The sequence below is a fragment of the Oncorhynchus keta genome, chromosome 25, assembly GCF_023373465.1.
Source record: "Oncorhynchus keta strain PuntledgeMale-10-30-2019 chromosome 25, Oket_V2, whole genome shotgun sequence".
NCBI classification, from domain to species: domain Eukaryota; kingdom Metazoa; phylum Chordata; class Actinopteri; order Salmoniformes; family Salmonidae; genus Oncorhynchus; species Oncorhynchus keta.
In genome coordinates, this window is record NC_068445.1 from 9,791,921 (window position 1) to 9,816,315 (window position 24,395).

The following is a 24,395-nucleotide window of genomic DNA, read 5'->3' on the forward strand; positions in this document are numbered from 1 at the left end:
ATATGTGTTAATTCATAGTTCTAATATCTTCACTATTATTCTACAATATAGAAAATAGTAAAAAATTAAGAAAAACCTTTGAATGAGCAGGTGTGTCCAAACATTTGACTGGTACTGTATATATTTTTATTGATGTATTACAGGCAACATTTCATATCAATAAATCAAATGTCTTTTCTAAAGCCCTTTTTAAATCAGCAGTTTGCTTTACAAATTGCTTTACAGATTTCCGGCCTGCAGAACCAGAAGCACAGTGCCCATAGCTTTGTCCCCCAACTATCCATTTAAATACATAAAAAATAATAATAATAACTGACTTTTGCTTTTAGTGTTATGGATGGCTAAGTAATAGTCACATTTTTATTTAAATGGCTAGTTGCAGGACCAAGGGACAACCTCCATAGGAAGAAACCTAGAGTGAAACCATGCTCAGAGGGGTGGCAAGGCCTCTTCTGGCATATGACAGCCTATAGTTTAAATAAATGTTTTTTAGAAATATATTGCATTTTTTTTTGTCGGAGAACATCTATTCCAAACTGCTTTGTGCCTTACCCTCCATCATATTTCAATGGCTGGCAATTAAAACAACATGTCCATTATCATTCCAGCCAAGAGCAGCAATAGCATGTACTAACGGCACACTAATCAATAACAATAAAGCTTAGGCTAGTATATTTAGACATTATTATTTTAAAGGACAGTTGTCATTGTCTTGAAAGGACAGTTGCCAGTATGAACCAGTAGATGGTGCCCCAAACATAGGCTATGTGATGAATGGAAGGTTGGTGAGACATTGTAATTCCATCCCTACAAATTGCATGAGACCAAGGTAAGGTCCCAGAGGCCATGTGTTAGGCTTATGGTCCTTCATATTGACACAGAGCTTATTGTGTGTGTGTGTGTGTGTGTGTGTGTGTGTGTGTGTGTGTGTGTGTGTGTGTGTGTGTGTGTGTGTGTGTGTGTGTGTGTGTGTGTGTGTGTGTGTGTGTGTGTGTGTGTGTGTGTGTGTGTGTGTGTGTGTGTGTGTGTGTGTGTTTGTGTGCGCGCGCATGTGTATGCGTGTGTGTGGGCATGCATATCTGGTGTGTGTGTTCCTGTGTGAATACCAGTGGAATCTGCAGAAGTGGTTTCAATACTCTTCAAATGTATTCCCTATCAGTTTACAATTCAACATTCTTGGGGAGAGGGGAAATGGAACCATAGCATGAGGGAACATTGTGGCATTCACTACAGGTGTGGTTTAGCCCACTAGCCAATGGTGCTGAAATCGCGGCTAGATGCTTCTGTATTTTTTTCGCCATGACTTGCGGTCACTGTCCATGGTACTGAATTGATAGTTACGCGTGCGCAGTGCACAGGCCAACATTACGCCTTCCTTGGACTTCTCCAATATGTAGGCCTATGTTAAAACTGCTGGACATTTTCTCCTGAATCGCCTGTTTGAGCTACATGCTTAAGACGTCTGTATGTTCTGGATCCGCACATAGGAGCCACTCATCTCAGTAGTAGACGGCAACTGCGCTAGAGCGGGGTGTGTAAGTCTGAACGGTTTGAACTACAGACTATTATGACCCCATCATAGTGAGTTTAGATTACTTTCACGAACACAGGACTCATTAGAATGTAATAGTTGTTCGATATGCAAGCTCATAAAGAAGTAGTGCATTGTGATCATTCCTGAGGTTTTCTTGAGTTTTCTTATAGCTAGCTATCAGACAGACTTCAAACAAGAACAGACAGACCACAGGCATGGGTATAAAACAATGGTGATGTTTTGTGGATATATCAGTCCATTTGATCAATTTCCACCCAGGGAATAGTGTCTAATACTTTGTTCGACTTGTTTTTTTTGCTGTCGCTAACTTCAAGTTGAATACAGTTGTCACAAACTAGTTTCATACTGAGTCAACATTTCCTGTACTTACATTATTCTTAGAAATGCTTTTCTATCGTGTTTTTGTTTGGCGGAACTCATTTTTGAAGTGACATTAGTGAATAAAACTCCTTCTACTTATAGCCCTGGTTTTCCAGAAAAGAAAACAGCAAGGCTGTGAGGCTAAATATGACAGAACACAAGAAGATACAGTGCCTTGCGAAAGTATTCGGCCCCCTTGAACTTTGCGACCTTTTGCCACATTTCAGGCTTCAAACATAAAGATATAAAACTGTATTTTTTTGTGAAGAATCAACAACAAGTGGGACACAATCATGAAGTGGAACGACATTTATTGGATATTTCAAACTTTTTTAACAAATCAAAAACTGAAAAATTGGGCGTGCAAAATTATTCAGCCCCCTTAAGTTAATACTTTGTAGCGCCACCTTTTGCTGTGATTACAGCTGTAAGTCGCTTGGGGTATGTCTCTATCAGTTTTGCACATCGAGAGACTGAAATTCTTTCCCATTCCTCCTTGCAAAACAGCTCGAGTTCAGTGAGGTTGGAGGGAGAGCATTTGTGAACAGCAGTTTTCAGTTCTTTCCTTTGATTCTCGATTGGATTCAGGTCTGGACTTTGACTTGGCCATTCTAACACCTGGATATGTTTATTTTTGAACCATTCCATTGTAGATTTTGCTTTATGTTTTGGATCATTGTCTTGTTGGAAGACAAATCTCTGTCCCAGTCTCAGGTCTTTTGCAGACTCCATCAGGTTTTCTTCCAGAATGGTCCTGTATTTGGCTCCATCCATCTTCCTATCAATTTTAACCATCTTCCCTGTCCCTGCTGAAGAAAAGCAGGCCAAAACCATGATGCTGCCACTACCATGTTTGACAGTGGGGATAGGGTGTTCAGGGTGATGAGCTGTGTTGCTTTTACGCCAAACATAACGTTCTGCATTGTTGACAAAAAGTTCAATTTTGGTTTCATCTGACCAGAGCACCTTCTTCCACATGCTTGGTGTGTCTCCCAGGTGGCTTATGGACAGAGTCTCCCACCTCAGCTGTAGATCTCTGCAGATCATCCAGAGTGATCATGGGACTCTTGGCTGCATCTCTGATCAGTCTTCTCCTTGTATGAGCTGAAAGTTTAGAGGGACGGCCAGGTCTTGGTAGATTTGCAGTGGTCTGATACTCCTTCCATTTCAATATTATCGCTTGCACAGTGCTCCTTGGGATGTTTAAAGCTTGGGAAATATTTTTGTATCCAAATCCGGCTTTAAACTTCTTCACAACAATATCTCGGACCTGCCTGGTGTGTTCCTTGTTCTTCATGATGCTCTCTGCACTTTTAACGGACCTCTGAGACTATCACAGTGCAGGTGCATTTATACGGAGACTTGATTACACACAGGTGGATTGTATTTAACATCATTAGTCATTTAGGTCAACATTGGATCATTCAGAGATCCTCACTGAACTTCTGGAGAGAGTTTGCTGCACTGAAAGTAAAGGGGCTGAATAATTTTGCACGCCCAATTTTTCAGTTTTTGATTTGTTAAAAAAGTTTGAAATATCCAATAAATGTCGTTCCACTTCATGATTGTGTCACACTTGTTGTTGATTCTTCACAGAAAATACAGTTTTATATCTTTATGTTTGAAGCCTGAAATGTGGCAAAAGGTCGCAAAGTTCAAGGGGGCCGAATACTTTCACAAGGCACTGTACATGAAATTAGTGACAAAACGGAACTGATAGGCTGATTTGTTGAATTATAGTGATTTACATTTGGGAATCGGCTTAATAAACCCGATTTCAGAATGTTGATTTTTTTGGGGGGGGATTCCAATGGCACCCATTATACAGATGTGATGTGATCATATGTGATGCTGCCTGGTGACTCATTCATTATTCACTTCCACTACTGTGTGTCCTATGCCCCATTATCTTTCAATAAGACACACACACACACACACACACACACACACACACACACACACACACACACACACACACACACACACACACACACACACACACACACACACACACACACACTGATCTGTATCCTCAGTGACTGACTTCAACCCAGCCTTTCTCCCTGGATGTAGGTTATGGAAACCCTCAAGCGGTGCAGATGGAGAGGCAGATTATTGCGCTGTCTCCTGTTTATTAGTCATTTGCGTTTGCAAATATTTGCTTATTGCTTTATGTAATGCCATGCTGAGTCCAGCTCTTAAATCTCAACCAGGATCGGTCAATTGGAAGACTGAATGATGAGCAAGCACTACCAATGCTTCTGGCTAATGCAGTCCTTTCCTTATAGGAGGGATCCCATGGATCTAAGCTTACCGTGTTGATAAGAGTGAGTGGCAGAGGATTGGCAGTTCCTCCTAACCCCATCAAAGAAGGTCTCTCAGCCCTTCAGGGGTCAATCGCTGAATCATGGAAGGTCAGCAAAGTCATTCATGGTCAGTATTGCATTAAAATAGGTCAGAACTTGTCATTTGAAATGAGTGACAGTCAAGTAAACTGTCCTCCACAATACCTTAGTGTTTCTTTGCGAGAGGGAACTGTCACCTTTGTTAAAACATGGTGGGATATATCACATTAACTGTGAAGAGTCGCCATTTTGGTGGAAGAAGCTTAGTCCTTCAATGGACTTTATTTTACATTTCCTCCCTTAGACTCAATAACATATATGTCCTTCATACCTTTGCAGACACAACGGGTGAGGTTACCTGAAATTGTTCGACAGAGAGAGACAGAAAGAGAGAGAGGCAGGCAGGATGTAGCAAAGCTGGTGGAGGGGGCAGCAATAGAGGGACTCCTCTCTAATGAACATATTCATTTAGTAAAACCCTGCTAGGTAGAAGCACAACAAGCCACCAAAGAGAAGACAGTTGTGTAGAGAGATAGAGGACAGTGATGGAACCGAGGCACTGGATGAGACCCTGTGTTAGGCTTATGGTCCTTCACATTGACACAGAGCTTATTGTGGGCGCGCGCGTGTGTGTGGGTATGTGTGTGTGTTTGTGTGTGTGTGTGAGGCTTATTACCCAATTGCTATGGCCTGACTGTGTATCATCCAGTAACAGTGCCTCATTTGTAAATCAGGAAGTGCTGGAGCACATGTGAACGAGAGACACTGAATGACCTGTGGAACTCAGAGATCCTGTATAATGCAGAAGCCTACAAAATAATGCAAGGACTGCGCATTACAACGCGTCATAGACTAGCATTTCTGAGCAGATCGGAGATGTACTTTACTGTAATTATTCCAGGTCTGTGTGACAATGACCATAGCAGTTGTCAAAACAGATCTGGAAGGCTAATGACGCAACTTACAGCAGCTACAGGAGTGACCCACACCAATGACATTGTGGTTAAATCAACACTGTGGAAGACGTGATTCAAGACCTGCAAGCCACACCTTTACTACAGTGCAGTAGTTGTACTTTGCTCCCGGTATTTCGATGGATAGTCATGCACTGTGAGGACAATGCTGTGGTTATTTTGTGCTGGTTGTAGTGACATGATCAATGAAGGTCAGTAATATACGTCCCCAAAAGTTACGAAAAAGTAAAACATTTATTGTGTTAATAAACTATTAAAAGCAACATTATGTCCATGATTCATAGAACAACATCACCATAATAATTACACATGTGGAATGGTTATTCGCATAGTACAGTACATGATCCTTCTGTTTCAAGTAGTCATTTTGATTCTCCGCGTCACAACATCACTATCTCTGGGAGTCGTTCTAAAAGATTCTCATTATACTGTCTTTGGGTGTCACTCCTTGAGAAGGTTATGAACCCGGTAAGTGGCAGACGGACACATTTAAGTGTTACAGCGCAACTTTTAGTTGAAATGTTGAGTTCATTTCCCTTTGTTTTTGTTATTTTTCTTAAACTATTGAGATTCTTGAACGTTCTCTTAGTAAGCAACACATCAAAACACCCCTTTCCTTCTCTCTCGTCCATCATCACGGCCTTCCTTTGTTTCCGCAGCTATCTCTCTATCTATCTCTCTATCTATCTCTCTTGTGGTCTATTTCACTGTACTTGGCATCATTATTTCTCCAGTTAGTAAACAATCTGTCGCTGATGAGATGAGGGCTGTTCGCTTTCCGCCTTTCCTTCCATCTCTCTTCTCATTCGCTTTTTCATTTACCCTTTCCCACAAATCATCAGACTGGTTCAGTGGAGATGTGCAGGGTAAGGCCAGACTGCTGGGTTTAAACAAACTGACAGATGGACAGTCCCAGAGCAGAGCCAAGGAGATAAGAGGATTTATGTTTTTTTTTTACGCAATGCCTAACACTTGTCATGTTCTTTTGCTCCGAGATCAACTGAGTGTCAGGCAGAGAGAGAGAGAAATGGACTCAAATACAGACAGAGAGAGAGAGGTGTGCGTGCGTGCGTGTGTGTGTGTGTGTGTAGTCTGTTTGGCCAGAGAGTGTTTTTCCTCTTTATGTTCACCGTCAGACTACAGTGAGTAAGTATTTCTGATCGCCCTTCTCTTGCTCCGGGGCTGCTGTCAGCACTGGCGCCCTCTCTTGGCAGGAAGGCACCTTGCAGGCCTGGTAGAGGATGACAAAGAGGATGAGGGTGAGGACGCCCACTACAGAGTTACACACTATGGCCATTATGGCCCATACAGAGAGACCTGTCCTCAGCTCTGTCTCCATATTCAATTTCCTGGTTCACCCTAAAATCCAACTTCTTTGGATAGAAATACAAATCCTTAATGTTCCACTCAAGCCCGAATCAGTGGTTTACTGGCACATCCTAGTCAATGGACTGCTTCATGGCTTTGGCTGACTGATGCTGTGCTGTCCCTTCTGTTATCCCCAACAAGTGGCCCCTGAGAAAAGAGGGAAATAGGAGATCTAATACATTGACATGTACACAGACCCATTAAACACTGGATTCTTACACAAACACATATGCACATACATACACACTGAGATAATGGGCAGTCTTTTCCAGGGGTCAGGACCTCCATGTGCAGGGACAATGTACCTGAGGTGAACATGTTCTTCCCTGAGGGGACCTACTCTTCAGGCCAGACTAACACGCTAGAGGGGTTAACTGGGGACGGATTACCATATCATTAACAGGTGATTCACCTCAGATCGTAATCTGAGCCAGTTTTCTACAGCAGGAAAATGACCCTACAGCAACAGGAAATGTGAATTATTACGTGGATTATAATTGATGGACATTTTTGTGGGAGTTGATGTTTTTTTCGTAGGGGACTTCAGAAGCCAAGTGGCTGTTCCACTGGATGTCATAAGGTGTATGCACCAATTTCTAAGTCGCTCTGGATAAGAGCGTCTGCTAAATGACATAAATGTAAATGTAAATGTAAAACCGCAAATACACTACATTGTTGGAAGGTTCTCCTGCAACAGGGTAATCAAATTAAGGTCCTACATCTGTAAGGTGTCTTAAAGGCATAGTGCAGTCAAACATTTGATTGCCCTGTGTTTTATATATATTTCCACACTATGAGGTTGGAATAGTACTGTGAAATTGTGAAAATTATGATAATGGTGATTTACTGAGGAAAAATGTACTTACTACGAATGTGATATGTGGTTGTCTCACCTAGCTACAGTATCTTAAGATGAATGCAGTAAATCGCTCTGGATTAGAGCGTGTGCTAAATGACTAAAATGTCAATGTAAATAATGCCCTTTTAATGTAAGAGCTGTTTGAAAAAAGTCTGCCTGAAATTTCAGCCTGTTTTGGTGGGATGGAGGTTTGGCCTCCCTGGTGACAATATTGTAAAGAAGTTAACAGACCAATAAGAAAGAGAGTTCCAAACCTCTCTGCCAATAACATATAGTTTTCAGTGTTTCCCCTCCCCACTCAGACATCTCCTAAACAGTCCTAGCAAAGCTCTTGCTTGAGAAATTGCTCTTTGCTAAGAACATGTTTTTGATCACGTTTATTGAAAACAATCACAGTAAAGTACTTCATTGTTACCCCAGAGATGATTTTAACATTGAGATAAAAAAAAAACAGCTGCATTGGACCTTTAAAACTGGAACGCCTGATTGGCGGAACTGCCGCTTCCATTTTGGATATTACAACAATAAGGTTAACGCCAACAACAAACACTTTTTCCCCCCTCTGACATCATTAGACGGGCGATAGAACAGCAGAATATGTACCGCAATGTCTAATACCACACTGTCGGAACCTCCTCTCCTCCGTTTCCCCTCTGTCACATCAACACAACGAAAACAATAAAGAAGGTGGTGGGGGAAACAGTGGCGCTGTTTCCACTGACAAACCACTGAGCTGGCATCATACATCGAAAGCACTGTTCTTAGGAGTGCACTATACTTCAATCATTTCCAAATATTTCCAACATATATTATAGATGTCATCTAATTGCAAATTCTAATTTGTTTGTGAAGTAGACCCTATGATTGTGTGTTTAGTTGCAGGTTTGTGGATGTGTTGATATCAACCTGGGCCTGTACATGTGTGACTGAGTGAGTTTGATTGGGTCTGTTTCAGTGAATATAATTCCAATTACACTTCAATATAGAGAACACCCTCACACATTTCCCCATGCAACGATAGAGTGAGGCGAATTTAGAGACACGCTGCTGTTGAAAACTAATTTCAAACTTCTCTCCACTCTCCCTGCCACTCTTAGCCAATCCAAATCAAGACAGGTTTGCTTCCTAATAAGGGTTATGGCAATGATGCACTTGATTGACTTTGAGTAATAGAGTTAATATTATAACAATGGGAATGGGTGGGATTTCTTGGCTGTGCCATCCGGCCACGTGAGATCCAGGCTCTCTGCCAGCTCTAGAATGTTCTGTAGAACTCTATTACTGATGAGAGGGGAAATGAGACCACAGGGTATCAAAAATAGGAGAGGAGATAGATTAGCTACCCATCTGACTGGAGAAAAGAAGAGACCATCAAGTTTAAATGGCCATTTATATTGACATTGGAGATCATCATTTAAAGTCATTTCACGAGGCGCCACTTGCCAGATCACGTCATTCTAAAGCATGCCTTTCCTCCTTGCGGTCTTGCGAGCAGGGAAATGCGGTGAGACATCTCACTAATATTATCATATGACTGGGGTTACTCAAATAACCCTAAGTTCTATTTCAAATACTCATTTTGATGTCTCAATATGGAATATGGACAACTCCTGAAGCTAGGCTAGTCCCAACAGCATCACCACTCAGTGATCCCGACACTGAGGACAGTATGTGCCAATGAAGGTACAGTGACATCCAGTCGGCAAAACCTCATAAATGTATGATGGGTGGTGCCTTTGAACAGCGTTTGCTGTGTGATGGGTGATGGGTGACGCATTTGAACAGTGCCCAAGAATGAGCCCTCGGGTCCTCAGCGGGCTGTAAACACTTGCTTTGGTAAGCAAATATAATACCTTCAACTATCCAATGGGATAGCCGTTGCAGGGGGGCCCCAAGACATTAAGAGTTGAGCACTCTTACGCCATGCTCCTCTGTTAGGAGAGCCGAACTGTGGGTTTCTAGCCTATTGCGTCGCTGGGGGAATTGCTTTATAGAAAACCCTGGTGCCAGCGAGTTGCCCTCTACCTGCCATAAAGCCTTGGCTCGTAAAGGCGAAGACCAGTTTGCCATGGTACCCAGGTCAAAGGTTTCGCCTTCCTTCTTTCCTTCTTGCGAAGTTTGCGCTTCTGCCGGCGACAGAAGGCCCAAACGGTTCCTTCGGCATTATAGTAGCTTCAAGAAAATCTGCCTTTTCTGTGTCCGAGAGGCTGGACAAGTTGAGCCACAATTCCCCATCATCAGAAGACTAGCGACACTAATGGCACGCCCACAGCCTTGGATGGCACCTCTGGACGCCTGGAGGTTGATATCTGCACTGACACAGATCTCATCCCATCGGTTCTGGTTGGCTGAGCCTTTGATGAAAAGGTCCAATACAGACATTTTTTTATCTCAGTATCATTTAAGTTCTGGGTAACAATTAAGTACCTTAATGTGATTGTTTTCAATTAAAATGGTTTAAAAAAATAGACGAAAATAGCTTCTTAGCAAAGTGCAATTTCTCAAGCAGTGGGTGGGGAGGGGAAAACTGAAAACAATTTGTTATTGGCAGACAAGTTTGGAACTCTCTTTCTTATTGGTCTATTAACTAATTTACAATCTGGCAGGTCAAAACTCCATCCCACCAAAACAGGCTGAAATTTCAGGGGGTCTTTTCAAAAAGCTCTTACACTAAAAGGCTATTATCCTAATTTTCACAATTTCAACCTCATGTGTGAAAATATGTATATAAAACACAGGGAAATCTGTTTTGTACTGCACTGGGCGTTAAGAGATTGCCCATCTCTTGTAAATTATTGGTTGAAAATTGGCCCGGTAAGCCAACAGTAGGGACTTTAGCTTCAATGCGTGTACTGAACATGTCGCAATCACGTAGACCCTTCAGAATATGGAAACGTTGAAGTGCTCCGTCTTACCAGGGAGAGTAGTGCCGGTTATAGATGAGGCACTGGGGTAGAGGTGGCCAGTCAATGACAGCTTGACCACCAGCGGCTTGTCAAGGCCTATCTCCTCCATACCCTAAATGTCCATGCCAACAAAGTGCCTGCTTTGGACCTTGCTGAAAAAGGGCTTTCCCCAGTCACCTTTGACTAATGCCATGCTAGCTCGGACCACTGAGAGGAGTTGCTTCCCTGGGGGGGTGCGAGAGGGGAGTCTCCTCCCATAGAACCAGTCCCACGGGTGCAGGCCCATCGATTCTGGGTTGAGTGGGTTGAGCTAAACGCAAGAGTAGACCTAGCAATTCTATCCTTCCAGGTACGAAAAGCTAGTTTGGTATAGCTAGCCTGGTGGTGAGTTACCCAGGTTAGCTAAGCCTTACGGTGAGAGCTATCCCTTTGTAGTGTAGTGAGCTATCCTTCCAGCTAGCTAGCCAAGTTAGCTAAAGCCTTGCAGCGTGGGATAACCAGGTCTCAATAGCTAGACACTAGCTATCAAGAGAGACTGAGGAGTAGAAAATACATTCTACTCGAAGCAAAACTTTCCTCATATCTGTTCTAAAAAAAGCAGGCCCCAGAAGTAACTTAGGACAGACTGGCTGAGAAAATGTCAGTTGGATTTCAGTGACGAGTGAGTCCAAAGTGTACGATACAGGCCGGTGCCCTCTCCACCAGACATGGTCAATACAATGAAACCCACTGCCAACTGTTATGCAATGGCTATGTGGATAACAATAGTTTGTTAGAATGGGGTGGACGTGGATGAGCGGCTTGGATTCTGTTCTCTGGACAAACAATAAGAGTGTGTGTGTGTGTGTGTGTGTGTGTGTGTGTGTGTGTGTGTGTGTGTGTGTGTGTGTGTGTGTGTGTGTGTGTGTGTGTGTGTGTGTGTGTGTGTGTGTGTGTGTGTGTGTGTGTGTGTGTGTGTGTGTGTGTGTGTGTGTGTGTGTGTGTGTGTGTGTGTTACACATAGGCCTACAGTTCCAAATAGCAGATTTCAACTGCACATGCAATAGTTGGCTGGGAAATGGCTATTTGGAAAACAAAAGGGTTTTGTGCAACTGTGCAACTGCAACTTCAACTTGTTCTCTTCTAATGATAGCTATTCTAGTCATCATCAATTAGTTAGACCAATAGGCACTAAAACAGTGCCCTTCACAAATTCAATCTCACTCACTCACTCGTAGCTGCTTCATTTAGCAGATTGCACCGTCTGGAATTACCATATTCATAGATCCTCTCCAAACATCTCCATAAATCGACCAGACTCTACAATGGATTCCGTTGCCTCCTCAGGAATAAAGTTAAGCCAAAAAAGCACACTATTATTGTTTTACAAGGCTGTTGCCACCAAGTACCAGGCAAATCTTCCCAACAGTTCTTAGTGGTTCAATATCCACTGCGCACTGCTTGAATGAGAGAGAGTCTGCGAGGTCCAACCAGTTAACAGACGGGTGATTCGAGCGAGGCGACAGAGTAGTGACGCCACTGTCAATGTGGATCACTGTGATGTCGCACACACACTCCCTCTCTCTCCCTCCCCTCCCGCTCCCTGCTCAGGCATGGAGGAATCACAGTTAAACTGAGCTATTTTAAGTGGCCTATAGAGAACATCCAGTAAACGGCTTTCTCTAACCACACTATGTGGTGCCTTGATCATAGGACACTGTCATATGCACTGTCCCGTTGGAGCTTGTATCACACCGTATGGAGTTGTTGTAGGGGAAAGCTTCGACGTCCTGACTTTAAATTATTGTCACTTGAATTTACAGCCAAATCAACCTATTGTCTTTGACTTATAACCACATATAGCAAGAAAACTGCACAATTTGGGGAGGTGGGATTGGCGCATTTAGCATTCAAGGCGGCAAGCTGTCTCCCGGTGCTCCTTTCAGAGCATGAGGGGGGTGGGGGAGGGGGAGACAAAGCTCTTTTCAGACCAGACCCCCACGTCAGACAAAAGCTGCCCAGAGAAAGCTGGCTAGAGATCCCCAGAGCAACAACAGATTCAAGCAACTATTTTAACAGTACAACCTGGGTTCTGTCCAATGGTCATTAGAATGATTGATTTATGCCAATATTCATGTAGAATATAATTTTTTATATTCCGGATGGGTTCAGCGTGAACGGACATAATGTTTGTTTACACATAAACAGTTTAGCTTAAGATTTGACTGACTTTAATTGGCCCCTTGATGTGTAGCTTCAAAATATGTTTAAAACTATTGTGTGCATGGATAGACACTGAGAAAACATACACTAAGATAATGAGAAATTCTATGTACTTTACACACATCCATGCACGGCATGCACACACACACACACACACACACACACAGTTGATGTGACAGTGAACTGCTCTAATCAGATATGAGATGTTTACTGTCAGCCTGTCAATGAATCTTCCCTCATTTAAGAATTTCCCTGTCAATAAACAGCAAGTATGTTTGCGTGTGTGTGTGTGTGTGTGTGTGTGTGTGTGTGTGTGTGTGTGTGTGTGTGTGTGTGTGTGTGTGTGTGTGTGTGTGTGTGTGTGTGTGTGTGTGTGTGTGTGTGTGTGTGTGTGTGTGTGTGTGTGTGTGTGTGTGTGTGTGTGTGTGTGTGTGTGTGTGTGTGTGTGTGTGTGTTCGTGAGTACGTCTCTGTCTGTGAGTGTGTTTGGGGACGTGCGATCAAGTGAGCGTGGGCTTGAGTGAGAGAGAGAGATGGATACTAAAGATGGATAGTAAATTCTAATTTAAACATAATTTTCCCTATAGCCCTCATTCTGTGGCGTTCTCATTCCCAGCCTGTCTGCCAAGTCTGTGTAGTGTAATCACATCAAAAGCCGAAGATGTAGGAAGACTTTATGGAGAGCAGAATACATCTGGCCTGGCTCACCCATTAATGAAACCCTTCCATTCCCAGAATATGTATGACAGCATAAAGTGGAAAACAAGATGTCTATCTTTCTGAAGTGGGGTGAACATACAGGTCTACGTTTTACTCTTCTAAAAATAAGACCACATTTTATTGGAAGGATATCATCCTCACACATTCTCAAGTAGAATGTCTCAAAACGCTCCTATTAGCAAATATTAGGTACACAGCATGACAAATCAGAATGCCAAAATGATTGATCAAGTACTGAATGTATGGAGATACATGTATAGATAGACCTCCAACATAGGAAACATCTTATGGAAATCCCTTCTCTTTATCTTGAGTGACTGAGGACATCTTGTGGCATGAACATAAAATACATCACAAAGCCATTTTGCTGACTCCTTTTTTATTGGACTCAATTCCCCATTCTGCTCCACTCTAGTTGCTCATCATAGCCTGAGAAAATAGACAGACAGAACAGGACAAGTCATTGGTGACATTTCCTGAAAAGGTTTTCCCTCATCATCAGCATCCTGGAAAACCCGTGTAGCTCACTTTTGGGGATTACATTTTCTATATATACACATCAATTGAAAGATGTCATTCCCCTCCATATTCTGTGAAAGTTTGATGACTCTAGGACTAAACAATTCATCCATTTGAAAAAAAAACAATTTGTTTTGCAAAGTCTGAAAAGTCGACATTATTGAGAAGTAAGGTTTTTCCAGAATGCCCACGTCATGCCAATTAACACTGTAATGACGCGTGTAAACCTTAGCTCTGTGAGTCATGTCAACATGTCCTTTTACCTGGTCGATCCAGTCATTGAAGTTGGAGACGCGGGTGAAGACGGTGGGCTTCTTCGCGTAGTTGCAGCCCAGACCAGAAACAAAGCTGGCAATACCATGGACCTCCCATACTCCCTCTGGGTTCTTGCAGTTCAGGGGCCCACCAGAGTCACCCTATAGGAGAAGAAGAGGGAATTGATTTCATACTTAACCAAAGACATGCAACAAGTCATACATTTTCACCCCCCTTTGGATTTCTTCACATTTTATTGCGTTACACAGTGGGATTAAAATGGATTAAATTGTCAATATAAGTCAATGATCTCACAAAATACTTTGTAAATGGAAGAAAAATGTATACATGAGTCAATATGTGTTAGAAACCCCTTTGGCAGTGATTACAGCTGAGAGCCTCATTGACTAAGTCTCTAAGACCTTTGCACATCTGGATTGTGCAATATCTGCCCATTATTCTTTTCACAATTCTTCAAGCTCTGTCAAGGTGTTGGGGATTATGACTAGACGGGAATTTTTAAGTCTTGTCATAGATTTTCAAGCAGATTTATGTCAAAACTGTAACTTGGCCATTGACTGTCTTCATGGTAAGCAACTCCAATATAGATTTGGCCTTGTGTTGTAGGTTATTGTCCTGCTGAAAGGTGAATTACTCTCCCAGTGTCTAGTGTAAAGCAGACTGAAGCAAGTTTTTCTCTAGGATTTCGCCTCTGCTTAGCTCCATTCTAAAAAACTCCCCAGTCTTCGCCGATGTCAAGTACACCCATACCATAATGCAGCCACCACCATACTTGACAATAAGGAGGCAGTTACTCAGTGATGTGTTGTGTTGGATTTGCCCCAAAGATAAAACTTTGCATTTAGGACAAAAAAGTATATTTCTTTTCAATGTAATTTTGCAATATTACTTTAGTGTCTTGTTGCATACAAGATGTGTATTTTAGTTATTACATTTCTATTAATTGGTAAACATTTGTAAAAATGTTCTTTTCACTTTGACATTATGGAGTATTTTGTGTAGATCCATTTTAATGCCACTTTGTAAATCAACAAAATTTGAAAAAATATCCAAGGTGTGTAAATACTTATGATTTATTTGGATATCTATGCATTTATTTGGATATCTATGCATTTATTTGGATATCTATGCATTTATTTGGATATCTATGCATTTATTTGGATATCTATGCATTTATTAGGATATGAAACATTTCATTAAAATTAAAACTATATGGGGCTTGGTGTCCACTCAACTGACCACATGGGTGGTCAGAGGCTCGATGGGAAGGTTGCCGCACCCAAGGGGTGTTGATAAAGATACATCTATTTGAACACTGAAGCTAAAAATAGTATCTCTATGCAAGCATTTTGGATTTGAAATCAAATATTTCATATGAGGTGACAGTACAGAATGTAACCTTTATTAGAGTGTATTTTCATACATATGTTTTAGAGTTTAGAGCTGAAAGCATTTTATGTATCTTGTCCCCATACATATTCACTTAAAGTGTATTAAAGTAGTCAAAACTTGTAGTTTTTAGTCCCATATTCCAAGCTTGTGACTCTATGAACTTGTCGGATGCATTTGCATGTTGTTTTGTTTTGTTATGTTATGCCCAATAGAATTAATGGTAACTCATGTATTGTGTCATTTTGGAGTGGCTTGTATTGTAAATAACAATAGAATTAGTTTCTGAAATCTACTACGTTAATGTGGATGCTACCATGGTTACGGACAATCATGAATGAATTGTGAATAATGATGAGTGAGAAAGAGACACTACATAATCCGAAACACAACCACAACAAACTGCAAATGCATCCAACAAGTTTGTAGTCACAAGTATGATGTAGCCATTGCGTCCTATGAAAATGGGACCAAATACTACATTCTTTGAGTACTTTAATACACTCTAAGTGAATTTGTCCAAATACAAATGGGGGGATTTGATACTGTACAGAAAGTGCTTTCATTTCTAAACGGTGGAACAGATATGTATGAAAATACTATCAATTCAAAGGTGAAATCTGGTACTTTCGCCTCATGAGAAGCATTTCCTCTCAAATCCAAAATGCTGGAGTATAGAGCCAAATTAAATCTTTTAGCTTCACTGTACAACAAAAATACGTAGAGGAGTGAATGTAATTCACTAATGTGTTACTCTCACACCCCCACTCTCACACACAACACAAACACTAACAGTAACACATAAACACTCACATGTACACACACACACACACACACACACACACACACACACACACACACACACACACACACACACACACACACACACACACACACACACACACACACACACACACACACACACACACACACACACACACACACACGCACATATATAAACAAACAAACAGAAAATATGCTCATGCACAAACACATATATCACACACAATACATACTCTCTGTTTCTCTTTCCCTTTCTCTGTGTCTCTCTGCCTCTCACATCTCCCAGGGGTACTCACGTTGCAGCCAGCGACAATGCCATCTCCTCCGGCACACACCATGGTGGTCCTGAGAGCAATTCCCCACCAGTCGGGCTTGGAGCAGGTGGCATGGTCCACCACAGGCATCAGAGCCTGCTGCAGGTTATCAGCAATGGGGCCTCCGGCTAAAACACACACACATGTCAATCTGCAGCTAGTTACCCTACAGGAACACACATGAAAGTGATCATCAAAACACACACACACACACACACACACACACACACACACACGCACACACACACACACACACACACACACACACACACACACACACACGCACACACACACACACACACACACACACACACACACACACACACACACACACACACACACACACACACACACACACACACACACACACACACACACACACACACACACACACACACACACACACACAGAGAGGCTTACTGTAGACCCTTCCCCAGCCAGTGATGTAACAGGGGTACTGGTTGTCCAACACAGTGCCAGCAGCAGGGATACAGCCAAGCTGCACATGGTCAGTCAGGGTCACATGCTCAGACAACTTGATCAGGGCAATGTCATTTCTGGTCAATCAGAGACAGGGGAGGAACACAGAGAGAGAGACGGTTGTAGAAGGAAAGGATAGACAGGTGATGCCACTGAAAGTCAGCCCAGTTTATATTGTGATGTACTGCAAGTATATAAGGCTACTCATAATGCTCTACATATCCAGTGTTGTTTAGGTAGAGACTAAAAAACAAAGCTTTGCTTTCTTCCATTCGGTGCTGATGATACAACCCTTAGCAACCCATCAGATCTTTATTGGCAATATCTGTTTTCTTAGTGTAGCATTCAAGGTTTGTTGTGCTAGCCTGTCTATTTGTGGACCATACTCTTACCCGAAGGCCACAAAGATGGGGTTCCACTTCTCATGGACAACAAGCTTCTCAGGGATGATGGCCTGGGAGCCTTCCTCAGTCTCAACCAGGTTGTGCTTTCCAACGAATACTCTGTAGGACAGGTTGAGGCTGGGAGGGTTGGAGAAGGTTGAATGCTCAGTGATCACAGCATATATGGGCAGAAAACTCTGTCTGTCTGTCTGTCTGTCTGTCTGTCTGTCTGTCTGTCTGTCTGTCTGTCTGTCTGTCTGTCTGTCTGTCTGTCTGTCTGTCTGTCTGTCTGTCTGTCTGTCTGTCTGTCTGTCTGTCTGTCTGTCTGTCTGTCTGTCTGTCTGTCTGTGTGTGTGTCTGTGTGTGTGTGTGTGTGTGTGTGTGTGTGTGTGTGTGTGTGTGTGTGTGTGTGTGTGTGTGTGTGTGTGTGTGTGTCTGTCTGTCTGTCTGTCTGTCTGTCTGTCTGTCTGTCTGTCTGTCTGTCTGTCTGTCTGTCTGTCTGTCTGTGTGTGTGTGTGCGCGTGAAGGTCTTCTTTGGATGCACTGTGTATTTGCGTGTAAATGTGATTGTGTAGCCTCTCTTACTTGATACAGTGCGCAGCGGTCATGACCCAGTTGGTGGCAATCAGAGATCCTCCACAGGTGTGTCTCCACTCACCGTCCCTCTCATACTGCAGAGAGATCTGGAGAGAAAGAAGAAAATGAAAAAAAGAAAGAAAGTATAAAAGAAAGAAAGAAAGAAAAAGAGAGAGTGAGAAATATTGAGGTTGGATAGAACGAGTTACTCCATACTGATACATAATGATCAAAAGTGACCTATGTAAATGCAATCCAGTATTATAATCATTGTACATAGAGAGAGGGAGATAAGGGTGTCAGTGTACCTGCCAGGGCCAGCTGTGAGGCTTGGCGTCCACTCCATTGACCACACGGGTGGTCAGAGGCTCAATAGGAGGGGTGCCGCACCCGAAGGCTAGGGGGGTAGACAGAGAGACAATCAGGGTCAGGTCTTTCTCTCTAACTCAGAAGTTACCAACTCCAGTCCTGGTGAGCTACAGTGAAGGTTATTGTTAAAGCCCAGCACAAGCATATCTGTTTCAGCTGATTAACAAATTATAGTCGCCAGTCTGGTTGAATCGGGTGTGTCGGTGTTGTGCTCGAGCAAAAGCCTGCACACCCTTCAGCTTTCCAGGATTGCAGTTGGAGTCTCTGTCTGATGTCTACACACATAGAGGCTGACACTTACCGCTAGCGATGAGCACTGAGGCCAGAACAATGGGAATCATGTTGATTGATACGTCGTCTGCTTGGCGACAGCATGACACATCCTACTTTAAACCCTAGTCCTCAGGGCTGCCCCGCCCATCTTGATTACACACACTTTCTCATTGGTCCTCATGACCGCTGTGGATGAAAGAGAAGAAATGTGAAACTGCCGACCAATGGTTTGGGGGGCCTGATCGCCGGCAGACTGCGACAACAGGTGTGTTTCCTAGAACAATTCACATGGCCTTGACCTCACTTTCCACTCACCAATGTATGCGTATTTCTACATTTCTCAGATACACTCGAATCTGGATATAAACTGTAAGCAATAGAGCTTCACCTAGTTCCTAACATATTGCTTTCACCTGTCCAGTCCTATTCAGTACTGAGAAAGGGAGTGAACAATGCCACAGTCTCTGAACCCATAGCCCACGAACTCCTCCTCTGGATTGGCCCAGTGAGTTGCATATGATCCATGGGAATTCAGCACCTGTACCAATGTTGTGTAAGACAGTTAGAGAGTAACCTGTAGTTTACAGAATAAACCCCACTTATGGCAGTTATTAAGCCAAATATTTATTAGTATTACACATGTGCAAATATTATGCGTATTGCATGTCAGACATGGATGGAAAGTCCCCTGGTGATTTCAAAGACATGGCTATGGCAAAGAGCAGAGGGCGGTACAACAGAAGAAAAATAAACCCTCATTAACTTGTTTTATGCGCATGAATGTATTATACTATTCAGTCAATGTTTTAATATGTTGGGGAAGGGGGGGTTCACTTCAAAGAGGATTGTTGACACATCCATTTATTCTTACAGCACATATTATCATGTATCCTGGTAAAGAGTCCAGAGAGAGGGTCACAAACATCTGATTCATGACTTATACCTATGGCAAAGGCAGTTTGTGTGTGTGCGTGTGTGTCCGTGTGCGTGTGTGTCCGTGTGCGTGTGTGTCCGTATGCGTGTGTGTGCACGCCCAAGCAGAAGTGTGTAACCAAAGAAGACATTGTGTAAACATTCAGTGCTACGGTAGGTTCAACTGACTTGCATAGCATGCTGTTTTACATGCTGTTCCCAACCACAAGGGGAGATCTGGGTGATGCTTTGTCTCTGGTGGTAAACTGAACTTAATCAGTTTCACTTCTCTGATAGAAGAAGAAATGCAATATACTTGTCAACCACTAGATGAGGCATGATATCCATACACAGGAGTGATATAGGCCTACTGGCTAAATCTGATCTCCACACCAACAAATCTGTAATTGTTTGTAATTGTTATTGAAACAAGTCATATTTGCTTGTTAAGCTGAAGCTTTGGCGTAAGCTCTGGGATAAGAGACAACACTTGTTCAGGTGTTCTAAAAACAATTGTTTCACAATCTTTTGTTCAGAACGTTTATGTAATGTCAAAATGTGCAGTGCTCTATGTCCTGCTGTTGTACAGTATATTTGACATGTTTGAAGAATTACGCTTTAAACGATCATGCATCGTTTGTCATGGAAAACGGTTTGTGTTTGTTCTGAAATTAACTATAACTGCAGTGTCAGCCAGTGGCTGGTGTATGTGTCATAATTCCTGCAGTGACATTATACTTTGTTACTCAATCATGACTAGCCTTAATCCTCCAGATAAGGTGTGTAGCCTGTGGTAGAGTAACTGACTGTTAACTCTTAAGTCCTGTTAATTGCTATGACATAAACCTGTCATAAAAGTCAGTGAAAGGTTCAATCACAGTTCACCAGCAGCTCTACTGGGGTGGTTCCAGTGTTTGAGATTTTGGCATTTAAGCCCTTTTTTTCCTAGTTACCCAGAGTCAGATGAACTCATGGATAGCATTTGGACGTCTCTGAGTGCTGTTTGAAGGTAGTTGAAGGTAGTTTCTGTATGCTAGCTGATCGTATAGACTTCCAGTCATTGCGCTCTGTCTAGTTAGCAATCGCTCCAGAAACTACCTTAAACTTCGGTCAAACTGCACTCAAAGACAAAAATGGTATCTATGAGTTCATCGAATTATCTCTTTAAATCAAAAAGACCAAGGCACTTTTATCAGAGAGTTGCAGTTAAAACGCCTGTATTGAATTGGCATCTCTATGTAGTCGTTAAAAGCTAAGTTAAAAACAAGGCAAACAAATTGTCTGTGTGTGTTTTTTTATCAGAGCCGGGACCTGTCAGAGACAGTGTCAGCCACAGTGTTAGAGGGTGGCCTGAGCACAGTTCCACAGTTCAAAGGTTGTGGTGACTCCCCTCTTTCTCATGCTGTTTAAATCCCAGTCAGTCAGTGTGCGTAGAAGCATACACAGGACAACTGGCATGGTGGTGTCCAACTCTTCACCGTAGTAGCCTATGTGTAATTTCTAGTTGGTCTGTGACTTCCTATAGCAAAGCCACAAAAGAAACTCCTCGAAGACAATGGTGCAGTCATCGCATTCAGTATGAATGTGTGTTTGTGTGTAGCATGCAGATGTAACCCATTGTGCAATGATGTCACAGTCTCTGAGACCTGAAGCAGTGTAGACTTGAGGACAAAATTTATTTTATTTTTATTTCACCTTTATTTAACCAGGTAGGCTAGTTGAGAACAAGTTCTCATTTGCAACTGCGACCTGGCCAAGATAAAGCATAGCAGTGTGAACAGACAACACAGAGTTACACATGGAGTAAACAATTAACAAGTCAATAACACAGTAGAAAAAAAGGGGAGTCTATATACAATGTGTGCAAAAGGCATGAGGAGGTAGGCAAATAATTACAATATTGCAGATTAACACTGGAGTGATAAATGATCATGCACAGGTAGAGATATTGGTGTGCAAAAGAGCAGAAAAGTAAATAAATAAAAACTGTGGGGATGAGGTAGGTGAAAATGGGTGGGCTATTTACCAATAGGTTATGTACAGCAGCAGCGATCGGTTAGCTGCTCAGATAGCTGATGTTTGAAGTTGGTGAGGGAGATAAAAGTCTCCAACTTCAGCGATTTTTGCCATTCGTTCCAGTCACAGGCAGCAGAGTACTGGAACGAAAGGCGGCCGAATGAGGTGTTGGCTTTAGGGATGATCAGTGAGATACACCTGCTGGAGCGCGTGCTACGGATGGGTGTAGCCATCGTGACCAGTGAACTGAGATAAGGCGGAGCTTTACCTAACATGGCCTTGTAGATGACCTGGAGCCAGTGGGTCTGGCGACGAATATGTAGCGAGGGCCAGCCGACTAGAGCATACAAGTCGCAGTGGTGGGTAGTATAAGGTGCTTTAGTGACAAAACGGATGGCACTGTGATAAACTGCATCCAGTTTGCTGAGTAGAGTGTTGGAAGCGATTTTGTAGATGACATCGCCGAAGTCGAGGATCGGTAGGATAGTCAGTTTTACTAGGGTAAGCTTGGCAGCGTGAGTGAAGGAGGCTTTGTTGCGGAATAGAAAGCCGACTCTTGATTTGATTTTCGAATGGAGATGTTTGATATGGGTCTGGAAGGAGAGTTTGCAGTCTAGCCAGACACCTAGGTACTTATAGGTGTCCACATATTCAAGGTCGGAACCATCCAGTGTGGTGATGCTAGTCGGGCATGCGGGTGCAGGCAGCGATCGGTTGAAAAGCATGCATTTGGTTTTACTAGCGTTTAAGAGCAGTTGGAGGCCACGGAAGGAGTGTTGTATGGCATTGAAGCTCGTTTGGAGGTTAGATAGCACAGTGTCCAATGACGGGCCGAAAGTATATAGAATGGTGTCGTCTGCGTAGAGGTGGATCAAGGAATCGCCCGCAGCAAGACCAACATCATTGATATATACAGAGAAAAGAGTCGGCCCGAGAATTGAACCCTGTGGCACCCCCATAGAGACTGCCAGAGGACCGGACAGCATGCCCTCCGATTTGACACACTGAACTCTGTCTGCAAAGTAATATGTGAACCAGGCAAGGCAGTCATCCGAAAAACCGAGGCTACTGAGTCTGCCGATAAGAATCTGGTGATTGACAGAGTCGAAAGCCTTGGCAAGGTCGATGAAGAAGGCTGCACAGTACTGTCTTTTATCGATGGCGGTTATGATGTCGTTTAGTACCTTGAGTGTGGCTGAGGTGCACCCGTGACCGGCTCGGAAACCAGATTGCATAGCGGAGAAGGTACGGTGGGATTCGAGATGGTCAGTGACCTGTTTGTTGACTTGGCTTTCGAAGACCTTAGAAAGGCAGGGCAGAATGGATATAGGTCTGTAACAGTTTGGGTCCAGGGTGTCTCCCCCTTTGAAGAGGGGGATGACTGCAGCAGCTTTCCAATCCTTGGGGATCTCAGACGATATGAAAGAGAGGTTGAACAGGCTGGTAATAGGGGTTGCGACAATGGCGGCGGATAGTTTCAGAAATAGAGGGTCCAGATTGTCAAGCCCAGCTGATTTATATGGGTCCAGGTTTTGCAGCTCTTTCAGACCATCTGTTATCTGGATTTGGGTAAAGGAGAACCTGGAGAGGCTTGGGCGAGGAGCTGCGGGGGGGCCGGAGCTGTTGGCCGAGGTAGGAGTAGCCAGGCGGAAGGCATGGCCAGCCGTTGAGAAATGCTTGTTGAAGTTTTCGATAATCATGGATTTGTCGGTGGTGACCGTGTTCCCTCAGTGCAGTGGGCAGCTGGGAGGAGGTGCTCTTGTTCTCCATGGACTTCACAGTGTCCCAGAACTTTTTAGAGTTGGAGCTACAGGATGCAAACTTCTGCCTGAAGAAGCTGGCCTTAGCTTTCCTGACTGACTGCGTGTATTGGTTCCTGACTTCCCTGAACAGTTGCATATCGCGGGGACTGTTCGATGCTATTGCAGTCCGCCACAGGATGTTTTTGTGCTGGTCGAGGGCAGTCAGGTCTGGAGTGAACCAAGGGCTGTATCTGTTCTTAGTTCTGCATTTTTTGAACGGAGCATGCTTATCTAAAATGGTGAGGAAGTTACTCTTAAAGAATGACCAGGCATCCTCAACTGACGGGATGAGGTCAATGTCCTTCCAGGATACCCGGGCCAGGTCGATTAGAAAGGCCTGCTCACAGAAGTGTTTTAGGGAGCGTTTGACAGTGATGAGGGGTGGTCGTTTGACTGCGGCACCGTAGCGGATACAGGCAATGAGGCAGTGGTCGCTGAGATCCTGGTTGAAGACAGTGGAGGTGTATTTGGAGGGTTAGTTGGTCAGGATGACGTGCACGCACAAAGGACGCTTATGCCCATATACATACTTGTATGTGGAGCACACACACCAAAAACAAACCCATTTGTCTTTGTCTCTCTCCTCAGCTACGACCACTGGTTTGATGGAATGGCCTTGATGCACCGCTTCCACATCTGTGACAGTGAGGTGACCTATAGCATCCGCTTCCTGCACAGCGACTCCTACGTGCGTGGTTCTGATCCCACCATACCTTCTCCTCTGTGCAATCCGGTTTCCAAGCTGGTCAAGGGTGGACCTCAGCCATGCTGAAGGTACTAAACAATATCATAACCGCCATCGATAAAAGACCCTTGCAGCCATCTTCATTGACATGGCCAAGGCTTTCGACTCTGTCAATCACCGTATTCTTAACGGCAGACTCGAAAGCCTTGGTTTCTCAAATGACTGGCTCGCCTGGTTCACCAACTAATTCTCAGATAGAGTTCAGTGTGTCAAATTGGAGGACCTGTTGTTCGGACCTCTGGCAGTCTCTATGGGGGTACCACCGGCTTC

General features: G+C 43.3%; 1 protein-coding gene and 1 long non-coding RNA gene across 2 annotated transcripts; both read right to left on the reverse strand.

Annotated features, from left to right (window-relative positions):
* Window positions 1-5,449: 5,449 nt before the first annotated feature.
* LOC118358118 (uncharacterized) lies at window positions 5,450-11,860 on the reverse strand. The gene is made up of 2 exons (XR_004820425.2): window positions 11,575-11,860; window positions 5,450-6,749 (listed from the first exon to the last, which is right to left on the reverse strand). It is a non-coding gene; the product is annotated as an uncharacterized LOC118358118 (long non-coding RNA).
* Window positions 11,861-13,353: 1,493 nt separating this feature from the next.
* On the reverse strand, window positions 13,354-18,839 carry ela3l (elastase 3 like). The gene is made up of 8 exons (XM_052478597.1): window positions 18,679-18,839; window positions 18,317-18,405; window positions 18,018-18,115; window positions 17,442-17,570; window positions 16,990-17,126; window positions 16,552-16,697; window positions 14,071-14,223; window positions 13,354-13,717 (listed from the first exon to the last, which is right to left on the reverse strand). The coding sequence occupies exons 1-8, from the start codon at window positions 18,716-18,718 to the stop codon at window positions 13,700-13,702; spliced, it is 810 nt and encodes a 269-aa protein (XP_052334557.1). The 5' UTR covers window positions 18,719-18,839; the 3' UTR covers window positions 13,354-13,699.
* Between the last annotated feature and the right edge of the window lie 5,556 nt (window positions 18,840-24,395).